The sequence below is a fragment of the Saprolegnia parasitica genome (assembly GCF_000151545.1).
Source record: "Saprolegnia parasitica CBS 223.65 unplaced genomic scaffold supercont2.304, whole genome shotgun sequence".
NCBI classification, from domain to species: domain Eukaryota; phylum Oomycota; class Saprolegniomycetes; order Saprolegniales; family Saprolegniaceae; genus Saprolegnia; species Saprolegnia parasitica.
This window is the reverse complement of record NW_012156698.1, coordinates 1-10,342: the sequence shown is the minus strand read 5'-3', so window position 1 is coordinate 10,342 and position 10,342 is coordinate 1. Positions and strand designations below refer to the sequence as shown.

General features: G+C 58.6%; 5 protein-coding genes across 5 annotated transcripts; 3 read left to right on the top strand and 2 right to left on the bottom strand.

The window, feature by feature from the left end:
• Positions 1-171: 171 nt before the first annotated feature.
• SPRG_16418 (hypothetical protein) lies at positions 172-466 on the bottom strand (the record flags this gene model as incomplete). Its single annotated transcript, XM_012355775.1, has 2 exons — positions 172-207; positions 230-466. 2 exons carry the CDS (start codon positions 464-466, stop codon positions 172-174), a joined length of 273 nt encoding a protein of 90 aa, XP_012211165.1.
• Positions 467-852: 386 nt separating this feature from the next.
• On the top strand, positions 853-1,632 carry SPRG_16417 (hypothetical protein; the record flags this gene model as incomplete). The annotated part of the gene is made up of 1 exon (XM_012355774.1): positions 853-1,632. The coding sequence occupies one exon, from the start codon at positions 853-855 to the stop codon at positions 1,630-1,632; it is 780 nt and encodes a 259-aa protein (XP_012211164.1).
• Positions 1,633-2,461: 829 nt separating this feature from the next.
• Positions 2,462-3,844, top strand: SPRG_16416 (hypothetical protein; the record flags this gene model as incomplete). The annotated part of the gene is made up of 1 exon (XM_012355773.1): positions 2,462-3,844. The coding sequence occupies one exon, from the start codon at positions 2,462-2,464 to the stop codon at positions 3,842-3,844; it is 1,383 nt and encodes a 460-aa protein (XP_012211163.1).
• A 3,747-nt stretch (positions 3,845-7,591) lies between these two features.
• SPRG_16415 (hypothetical protein) lies at positions 7,592-9,442 on the bottom strand (the record flags this gene model as incomplete). The annotated part of the gene is made up of 1 exon (XM_012355772.1): positions 7,592-9,442. The coding sequence occupies exon 1, from the start codon at positions 9,383-9,385 to the stop codon at positions 7,592-7,594; it is 1,794 nt and encodes a 597-aa protein (XP_012211162.1). The 5' UTR covers positions 9,386-9,442.
• Positions 9,443-10,175: 733 nt separating this feature from the next.
• Positions 10,176-10,327, top strand: SPRG_16414 (hypothetical protein; the record flags this gene model as incomplete). Its single annotated transcript, XM_012355771.1, has 1 exon — positions 10,176-10,327. A coding segment is annotated over one exon (152 nt), but the record flags the coding sequence as incomplete, so codon positions are not given.
• Positions 10,328-10,342: the final 15 nt, after the last annotated feature.

Sequence of the window (10,342 nt, the reverse complement as noted above, 5' to 3'; positions counted from 1 at the left end):
GCCTGCGGAGGCGCGGGGCCGCGACGGGCGACCAGAGCGGGCGCGGGTGCATGATCGATCGGTGCTGCAAGAGGAACGTCGCGATTTCCACCTGGTTGTGGGCCAGCGCGCACGCAATCGTGTCGAGGCAGAGCCACGTCGGGCGACAGGCCAGGAAGCGCATGATGATCGCTAGGTCGCCTTGGCGCGCCGCAAAGTGCACTGGCGCTTCACAAACCTGGCGCGATACAGCGAGCTTACCGAGAAGGAGGTCGCTGCAGTTGAGACCGAACGCAGGTCCATCGTGGAGCCGGCTCGGGTAGATGGTCACCTCGTAGCCTTGCGGCTTGGTCTCCGTGTGCTCGCGGGCATGGCGTCGGAAGTCCGCCATGTACGCGCGGACGTCCTCGAAGAGACCGTCTTGGTACTCGGCCATGAGAGCCGCCGCCTGCAGCGACGGGCGGAAGACGTCGGCGAAGCTCGTCATGGTCGACCCCGTCGGTCGAAACTCTTGGAATGGATCGCCGTATCTATTCAAAACCAGAGGTTGCCGGATACCCTTTTTATCTGGCACATCCATGTATCCGGAATCCGGATACACGAAAAATCCAAATCTATCAAGCAACGATCAACCAACTATCAAGTCGACCAAGCAAGTGCCGAGGGCTCTCCGAGGTAGGCATCACTTGTCAATTGTATTGCATCACACGCTTCGCCATGGTCGAGCCACATCTCGTAACCTTAATGGGTGTCGGGTTTGTTGTATACCACGGCTACCACCACCTTCGTTCCCTCCATGTCTCTACATTGGCAGTGTGCACGACGAAGCAAGCCCACAATCTCGAAAGCCCCAGTGCATTCCACCCGTGGACCATGTACGATGCGATCACGGCCCCATACCGAGACCAGCGAGCCTGCCAGTCCAAAGACAGTCCTGCACACGCCGAGCACAAAGGGCCGGTTGCCGCGACCCTCGACTTGCTGTCGGTCTGCTTGGAGGTGTACTTGGCCGAGATTGACGGTCCGACGCACCCGCCGCAGTTTGTCCGTGCTTCCCTCGACGTTTTGGACCACTGCATTGGTGCGTTTACGCCGACCGATGCGGCGACCGTCGGGCGCCTCACGACGACCTTACTGGACGCCGGCGACGCCCACGAGCGAGCCTCCCGGTGGATTTTGCAGTGGTGTGACGAGGCGCGTGCGTTTTTGCAAGGATTTCTAGACCTGCGCGGGTCCGACAAGCCTCGTGACGGCCAAGTGCTCGTGTCTGCCATCTTGACAGAGGGACGCACGATCCTCATGGATGCTGTCGGCTCGCTCGCCGACACCATAAGCTTGCTCGAGGCAGCGCAGCAAGATCTCGACTGGCTTCTCTCAAGGCCAGAAGCTTCCTTGGGCGTGCTGCGAGTGGCGTGCGCTCAGCCAAATGACGCCGAGGACTTTGAAGTGGTCGACGTCGAGAAGGGCGATCTCAACGAGGTGCCAATGTCGTTCCAAGATCACCTGCGCTGCCTCGCGACACGAATGGAAGACGTCATTACGCTACTGAACAACGGCATGACGACCTTGAAGGGCATGAATGTCAAGAACGAGCTCGGCAGGCAGATACAGAACCCAGCTTCGTGGGAGCAAATGGACGAGCGGTATCTGTAATCCTTGGAGGCATCCATGTGCCGCCTCCTTGCCACATGCAACAAGTGCCGCGACGGACCCCTCGCGGCAACCACGCACTCGGTACAAGTGGTAAACGACTATTTTGAGTACTAGTATCAATCATGCGCCACGAGAGAAAATGCAGCGCCCTTTGACTTCGTTTTTTATAGAACCCTTTTTACATGTTGTCACTAATGCCGTTCGCGCTACTCGTAGCATGTACTAGTACGCAATATACGATGGCGCTACCTTAGTCGAGTCTTGTTGTTGTTTGGTTGAATTGGGTCGTCTTTTGGGTCTCACCCGCGGCCACGAGCGCCCCCGTACGACTACAGAAGAGCATGACGAGCCCCCGCACCGCCGCCTGCGCAGCCACGGCCCGGTGAACGAATAATGAGGAAGGGGATGGCTAGTCGCTACGTATATATATCAACGTGTTCCGCGTTATCTTCCTTACAAAGAGTTTGCATACGTAGTGCTACGCCCGAATGCGTGGGAGTCAGCGCCAGCACTTGGTCGTTGGGAGTGAGCTGCGCACGGAGAGATCCATCCTACGTATGCGAACTCTTTGTAACAACGAAGATAACGCGAAACACGTATATGCTCGGTGCACTTGGGTACCGATGGCGTCGGGTACGCTGCAGCGGGTGGTCGATTCTTGTTGCGCCTCTGTCCAGGTTCATCGGTTTATAATCAAGTGCAAGTATCAAGTCGAGTCCGGCTTTCTCCCGGCGTCAAAGTATCAACTTGGTATCACGTAGCCCGTGACATGGCAGACCGGTACACCAGTGGCTGAAATGAGATAGCACTTGCAGTTTTTTCTCTCCAAATGCAATTGCCCCACGCCGATTTCCTCTACGCCGCCGTGTGCGCCGTCCTCAATACGCACGCGAACGCAGCAAATGTTGTTTGCTTTGCTGGCGCCGAGGTGCCCGAGTACCTCGACGTCCTCGCAGACGCGCTGGACGCCGCACAAAACAACTTGAACGGGGTCGATCTGATCCTCGTTCTCGTACGTCTCGGCACGGACCTTGGTCATGCAGCGACGTGCAGCGATACCTCGCCTATGGTCGCGGGGCACCAAGTGTTGTCGGGGCTTCCTGCCACCGCGGAGACGACGGGGCTCGGCGACTTTCAAAAGAGCATCGACGACGGTCGCCAGAGCGAGTTCAAGGCCCGTTTGGCCATGCACCACTTGTACCAAGTCACAAAGTCGTTCACAAAAGCTCTTCTCGACGCGAGCGACTCCGATGTCGCTTCTCGCTTGCTCGCCGCGCTCGTCAACCATGCGCTGGACGCCCATCGAGATCTCCTTGCAGCTCTTCGTGCAGCCATCGCGCAGTGGTCGATGGCGCAGTTGCAGCTGCAGCCCTTTCTCACACGCGGTGACGCACTGGATGCAACGCGCTTGCACGCAGTGGCTGCACTGGACAACGCTATTCAAGCCACCGTCGCTCGTCTGCGGCGGTGCGAAACCAGTGTCGCCGACTTCGTGCATCGCTTGAGCTCGCACGTCATGCCCTCCGGCTTGCCGTATCTGACGCAAAACGATATGGCCCTGCGCTTCGGTACAGCGCCTGAAGCCGCGAGCGCAGCGCCAACGGATCCAAGTGACGAGGATGCTTCCGAGCCGCTGGGGCAAGATGTGCTCGAGGAAGACGCGACACCAGCAGGCGCGGTCGGTGAAATGAGTCGCGTGGATGAGACCGCTCTTGTGTGCCTACACGAGATGCAGCCATTGCTATCGAAAGACAACGAGGACGCGACGAGTGGCGACGAAGGCTCGTTGCTTGCGAGTAGCGTCACGGCGACGGTCGTCGACGAGACCATGCTCAGCGAAGACGCGGGAGAAAGCCAAGATTCAGCAGCAATTAAGACGAACGACGACGACGTCAACGAGCCGACAGCGTTGACCTCCTTCTTGTGCGAGACGCACAACGAGGAGGCGACGAGTGACGAGCCCGGTGCTGCGATGGGCGAGAGCAACCAACAAGTGCCGTCCATGGAGCAGACACCAGGAACGGTTGCAATCGTCGATCTCGCGAGTGCGGCGTCGGACAAGAGCCAAACAAGCTCCACGCCCGCGTGCTTGGAGGCAGACGACGAATTGGAGTACGAAATCATCAGGAAGGAGGACGAAGGATATTTCTTCGAGCCGACACCCTCGATGGCCGTGGACGCGCCGTATTGGCTCAATATCCACTACTGCTAGATCTCTGTGTACAGTAATCCACAAAAATTACTAGAAAACTGCTCACGACGCTTGAGCAAGACACGTCGCGTACCTCACATGAACAGCGCCTCAGCAGTCATCAACGGTCTCGCGCTACTGAACGGCGGCACGTAAGGATTGGGTATTGCAACAGCGTCGCGGGCACGCTTGTCCGTTTACACTCGGAAAGAATCCGAGTGCACCAAGTACTCTTTTTTCAACTAGCGTTATAATCCGACGAAGACGGAGTTTTCATGCATGGGGGTGGCTCCCAGCGTGGATCCTACCGGTACTAGTAGCATTGAATTGTTTGGGTCTCGTTGCAGCCTCTTTCATCCGGACAGTCGACATCGACGCAGCAAACTGCTCGATGAGAGATCGACTTGGGAAGTTTGTAATGAAGTCTCTTGTTTGGATCTATGCGAAGAGAGGAAGTCTTAAGGAGCCCCAAACGCCAAGCATGGTGCTCGTAGCGTGCGTACAGTGTGTATTCTGAGCCGTTGAAGTCGATGGAAACTGATACACTGATGCTTTAGACTATGCCCAACTTGATCGGCGCATAACACACGCTGTAGAAACGCTACGAGCACCATTCTTGAAGTTTTGGGCCCCTTAAAGCTTTATATATCCACATAGAACGAAACAAGAGACTTCATTCCAAACTCCAAATGCCGATGTGGCACTCACCTGGCTAGCAGCTTGTCGTGCTGATTGTCCAGATAATCGTGTCCGGATAAAATCCGAATGGAGGAGCACGTGGCAGCAGCAGGGAGCGGTCCAACGACGTGGTTGCACTCTACCATCACGCTACCAGCAACACGCCACGACCAAGCCTCGTCCGAGATACGCTTCCACATACATACTGGTGTACTACTCGCATGCGATGTCCATCGTGTTGGATGCCACCAATTAGTCTACTGTGCTTTTCTAAACAGTCTGCACTCGAACCAAAACGTAAATATTAGTCGATAAAAGAATTACCACCATGTCATTAGTCGGCCTTGATGACGGCCGTCACGGTAGCGTTGGCGTCCTTGGTGTAGACGCGGAGGCCAAGGACGACGGCGCCGCTGAGCGCATCGCCCTCGATTGGCTCTTCGGCGGTCTCTTCCTCTTCCTCTTGGTCCTGGGCCTCATCGTCGTCGTCGTTGCCTTCTTCGTCGTCGTTTGGCGTCTCTTCGTCCTCCGGCTCCTCCGCTTCGATCTCCAGAAGCTTTTCCTTCCGCGCGCGGTTGGCCGCGATCTCAAACTCGGTCGACTGCGTCTCCTTGGCCTTGTCGAGAATGTCGTACTCGCCATGGAGGTTGACGGCCTGGGCGCGACTCGCGTTAAAGTTCTTGCAGATCTGAAGCAGCTTGTCCGGACGGGCGTTGCCGACGTCCGAGATGACGTCTTCGGCGCCTTGCTGACCGCGGCCGCGGCGCACGACCATGACATCGACGTCGTACTCACCGGCCTCGAGGGACTTGAACTCCAAGCTGATGCTGCGGTTGTAGCAGTTCTGCACGAAATGACCGACAAACGACCGACTCTCGCCGTCGTCGTTGCGACGGTAGACGGCGAGGCGCAGGCCAAAGTCATATGGGCCTTCGAGGCCGTGGAAGTAGCGCTCATCCGCCTTAGCGAGCACGACATTGGCCGGCCCGTCAGCTGAGAGCGAAAACTGAAAGAGCCCTTGATCCCACGCTGCCGGCCACGCCGACCGGTACTCCATCCACTCTTGGTTGACAAACCAGTTGGCGTCATACAGACGGGTCTGCTCGATCTCGGTGAACTCTTCAATAAAGTCTTCGTACTGCATCCAGAACGCGCCGTCGTCGCCAAACTTGTGATCCAGAGCTGCCATCCACTCGGGCGTCCACTCTTTCGAGCCGTCCGACCAGCGGCCGTTCCACTCGTGCTGCCCCCACGGGTTGCGGATCATGAGGAAGCGCGTGCCGTTGACTTCAACCGCCTTGAGGATCGAGTACGCGTGCAGATGCACCAAGCCGTTGTCGGAACGCGACTCCAAGCCCGAGTACTTCTTGATGACGGCCGCCGAAAAGAGTGTGTCGACGTTGGTGCGTGAAAACTCTTCGGCCCAAAACCGGTCATAGTCGAGGATATCCGTCGTCAAGATGGTCGTGGTGACACCGCCTGTGAGGTCTTCGATGCCTTCGCCCGTCATGCCGCCTTCGACCGACTTGTAGTCGCCGTGGAGCTTGGTGTACGCCTTCTCCAGCAGCGGCAACCACGTCTCGCGGGCCGACGACGACTTGCCAAAGAAGAGCGCTTGCGACCCCGTGCGCAAAAGCTCCTTGTACTTGGCCTTGTCGCTGATAACGTACGACTCGTACGCGTGATCAAAATCGGTGTGGGTGACGTAGAGCTGGTCGTCGATGATGACGTGCTGCCACTCGCCGTCCTTGAAGAAGATGAAGCCGTAGACACCGACCTTCTCGTCGCGGGCGACACAGATGTTCTCAATGACCCGGGGTACGCAGCACACCGATGCGAGCGCCGCGAGAAACCAGCAGTTGCCGGTCGTGCCTTGCTGGATGTCACCGGCGTCGAAGCCATCGTCGCAGAAGATCGGGTCCTTGAAGATCTGGCGGACGCGGAGCGCACCACCCGGCGTCGTCGAGTCCCAGAGGTCGGTGAGCGAGCTGAGGCAGTCGTACTCGTTGCCGGCAATGTCAAACTCAATGTCCCGGAAGACGCGGTTGTTGGCCCGGCACTCGGCCGCAATCTCGGCGACCTCGTCCTTGCAGCGCGCAATGGCCGTCGCAAGGCTCTCGGTTGCGAGCAACGACGGCTTGGTGACCGCCGTCACCTTGGCGCGGCGCTTTGTCTTGGCAGGCATCGTAGATTCTTGTCTCGGACGAGGCAAAAGGTAAAGTGAGCATCACCTGCGGCGGTGCCAGGTAGAAAGCGCACCGAAGGCGTGAGGTGGGTGCTACTTTGCCGTTGTGCGCGGACGTCGAACTTAAACGAGTGCAGCAGCTGGCAGCATGCCACGTGGAAACGGCAACTTACCTGGCACAAACCAGCACAACGAGCGACAACCCGACGCATTATTGCGTCATTTTAGCCCTACTCTCTGTCACAGCACCCCTCGTGGGAGCATGGGCACGTCGATCCTGAATCCCGCGGCTTGAAGAGTGCGGCCTTCCAAGTCCACACGGCCGCAAGTGCTACTAGTATGCGAATGAGACTGACGACATATCCGACGTACTAGTATCGTCGTTGGTCATGTCGTGGAAGTGGAGCTCGAGAGGGCCCGTGCCGAGCCAGTTGCCCAGCTTGGTAGACGCCGTGCGATGTGCTTTGACGCTGCAACGACGAGCTGCACGGCCGTCACCCATACTGTAGTAGCACAGCAATACCTTGCTATGCGTCGTCCAACACACCAAATCCCACACAAACGATTGCACCCACGTGCTGATGCAGTCCATCCACGTCATGGACCATCATTATGAGCTTTCAGGAATGATGGTGTAGAAAGGCGGCTTCCACGGATAAACCTGTGGCGAGAACTGGATATCGACGCTACAAAGATCGCGGACCTTGCAGCGACTGAGGAGCCCCCGTCGACTTTAGTCGATTCACGCATCGTCGTCACACGTGTACCGGGACATTCCAGCACGCGAATTCGCGTGGCGGCGCTTTGAACCTCGCCGTTTCTTAGTACTTGGCGCCGGTCGCTATAACACAAAGACATCAAACAATAGCGTGTCTTATCGTCTGTAATACACCAGGAATGCTAGCTTAAACGGCTTTCGACAAAAGGCGGAGGCCGACAACAACCGATCCTTCGAGGCTGCCATCGTCTTGTGTGCTGCCTGTCGCCCGCGCGCGCTCGTACGCAGTGTGTTGCGTCGCAGCCGCCATTGCGAGCACGTGCACATCGCTCTTGGCGCGGGCGCGGCTCGCATCCACGGCTTCACAGCGCTGTCGGAGCTTCTCGGGCCGCGACGCGCCGACGTCGGCAATGACCTCCTCGATCGACGCGCGCCCCGAGGCCGTGCGGAGAACCATCACATCGAGCTCGTACTGGCCCGGGCGGAGCACGACTTGCAGGCTGGCGCTGCGGTCGAAGGCGTTTTGGGTATATTGGCCGACGAGGACCCGCTTCTTTTTGGTCGCGGCGTCTGGGCTGCGGTACAAAGCGCAGCGAAGACCAAACTTGTAGCTGCCTTCGAGGCCCACAAAGCGGCGCGTGTCGGCTTGCTGCAGCACGAGCGTGACCCGTGAGAGCACGTCGGGGCCATCAAACGTAAACACTGACGGCTGCCACGTCGCCGGCCATTCCGCACGCAGTGTCACCCACGGTCTCCCGCGCACAGCGAGTGACGTGGCGGCGTCATCGACCCACGTGCGCTCGAGGTGGGTAAACTCGTCGAGGAAGTCCGTCCAGGACATCCAGAAGCAGCCATCGTCCCCGCCGGTGTGGCCAAGCGCGGAAATCATCTCGGCGGTCCAGAGCTCGGAGCTATCCGACCAGTCGCCGGTCCATTCATGCCCTTTCTGCGGATTGCGCAGCTGGACAAGTCGGTGGCCGCCAACGTCGACCGCGCGCAGCACCGCGTATGGGTGCAAATGCAGCAACCCATTGCTCGAGGCCAAGTCCGGGTACGAGTGCTTGGTCTCGATCGACGCGGCAAACAGCGCGTCGACGTGGAGATGGCCAATGAGATCGTGTTGCCACAGCGCGTCATGGTCTGAGACGTCTTTCAGATAAGTTCGCGTCGTGACACCGCCCGTGAGGTCTTCAAGCGCTTCGCCCGTCAATCCCGCCTCGATCGACTTGTAGTCGCCATGGAGCTTCGCGTACGCTTTCTCGAGGAGCGGCAGCCACGTCTCGTTGGGCGACGCGGCTTTGGCAAAGCTTAGACTCGACGAGCCGGACCGAAACGTCGCGTTGAAGGTCTTCTTGGTCATGGCCATCCCGCCCGAGTCGGCGTGGTCAAAGTCCGTTTCCGACACAAAGAGCTGGTCGTCAATAAGCACAGGGACCCACTCGCCGTCCTTGAAGAAGATGAAGCCATAGACACCGACCTTCTCGTCGCGGGCCACGCACACCCGTTCGAGGAGGCCATGCATCGCACACGCCGACGCGACGGCCGTAAGGAACCACGATGCGTAGCCGTCGGTGATGTCGCTGGCGTCGTAGCCATGGTCGCAAAAGACAGGCGACGTAAAGATATCACGGACGCGAAGAGTGCCGCCAGGCGGCGCGCGGTCCCATTCCTCGGCGAGCGAGCTCAAGCAGTCGTCGTCGCTCAAGTCAAACTCGACGTCGCGGAAGTGGCGATTGGCCGCGTAGCACTCGGTTGCAATGGCAGCGACTTGGGCCTTGCACGACGCGATCGCTGCGTCAAGGTTCCACGCGCGCGCGCGGGGCTTGAAGAACGACGGCTTGGTGCGGGCGTTGAGCGGCGTGGGCACGATGGCCACGCCGCGGGTGACCTGCGGCGACGGCGCGCGGGCGTACGGCTTGGCCGTGTCGTCAAAGGCGGCGTCGGCCTCGAGCTTACCGGCGCAGCAGCACGCAAACGACATGGTGGCGCTTGGAAGAGTGGGAAGGTACGGACGATGTTCGAAGATTGATCACAATCGATCGGCACTAGAAAAAGCACCCATATGGAGAGGCGCACCCACTTTGCCCCATGTGGAAAGGCGCACCCACTGTGCCCGGTTAAGTACGTAGCAGCACGTTCACAACCCCACGGCAGACGCCACGACCCCTCCGCAGGCGATTGTGCGGCACGAGTCTCCTGTACCAGTACGTACATGTAGCTGGCGAGTGTCCTTTGCATGTTTTTATTACCCCAGCACCTGGCGCGTGTCCAAGCGTTCGGCATCTACAAGGGGTCCAAGCACACGTGGCGGCAAGCTTCAGCGGAGCAGTCCTGCGTCTCGCAATGCATATATGGCAGAAGAGGTCGCTGGCAATGCTATAGTATCGCTGGGGTACCGACCCTACATGGAATAGATCGTGGCAGCCACGTGTTGGCGTGCTGGCGATCTCGACCAAGGACTGCGCATGCTATTAGAAGCGTTGCCACATGGCGTGTAGCAGTGCGCGCCTCGAGTGCAAGTTGCCAGTGCAGTGCGTGTGATTGTGGTGGGGTCGGCCCTCGATGGGCATCCATCTGGCATGAGTCGGTGGCTGAGTTGTCGATGTGCATCGAATTTCAGCGTCCAAAACAGCGTCCAATCGTCCGTGATTGGTCAATAAGATCGTTTCAGAGGTGGAAATAGCCAATCAATGACGATTGCGAGGTAAGATTCGACGTCAGCCAGCCTGACGCTCGAACAATATCCAAATGCTCACTTTGCATTTTGCACCATGGCACCGACCAAGACCACGAAGACCAAGCCGCATGGCCGCACGCGCCTTGCCAGCGACGCGGCACCGCCCAAGCCGTCGCTCATTAGCACGGAGAGCCTTGCGACGGCCATTGCGCGCTGCAAGGAAGAGGTCGCCGAGATCGTCGCCGAGTGCAAGGCCAACAA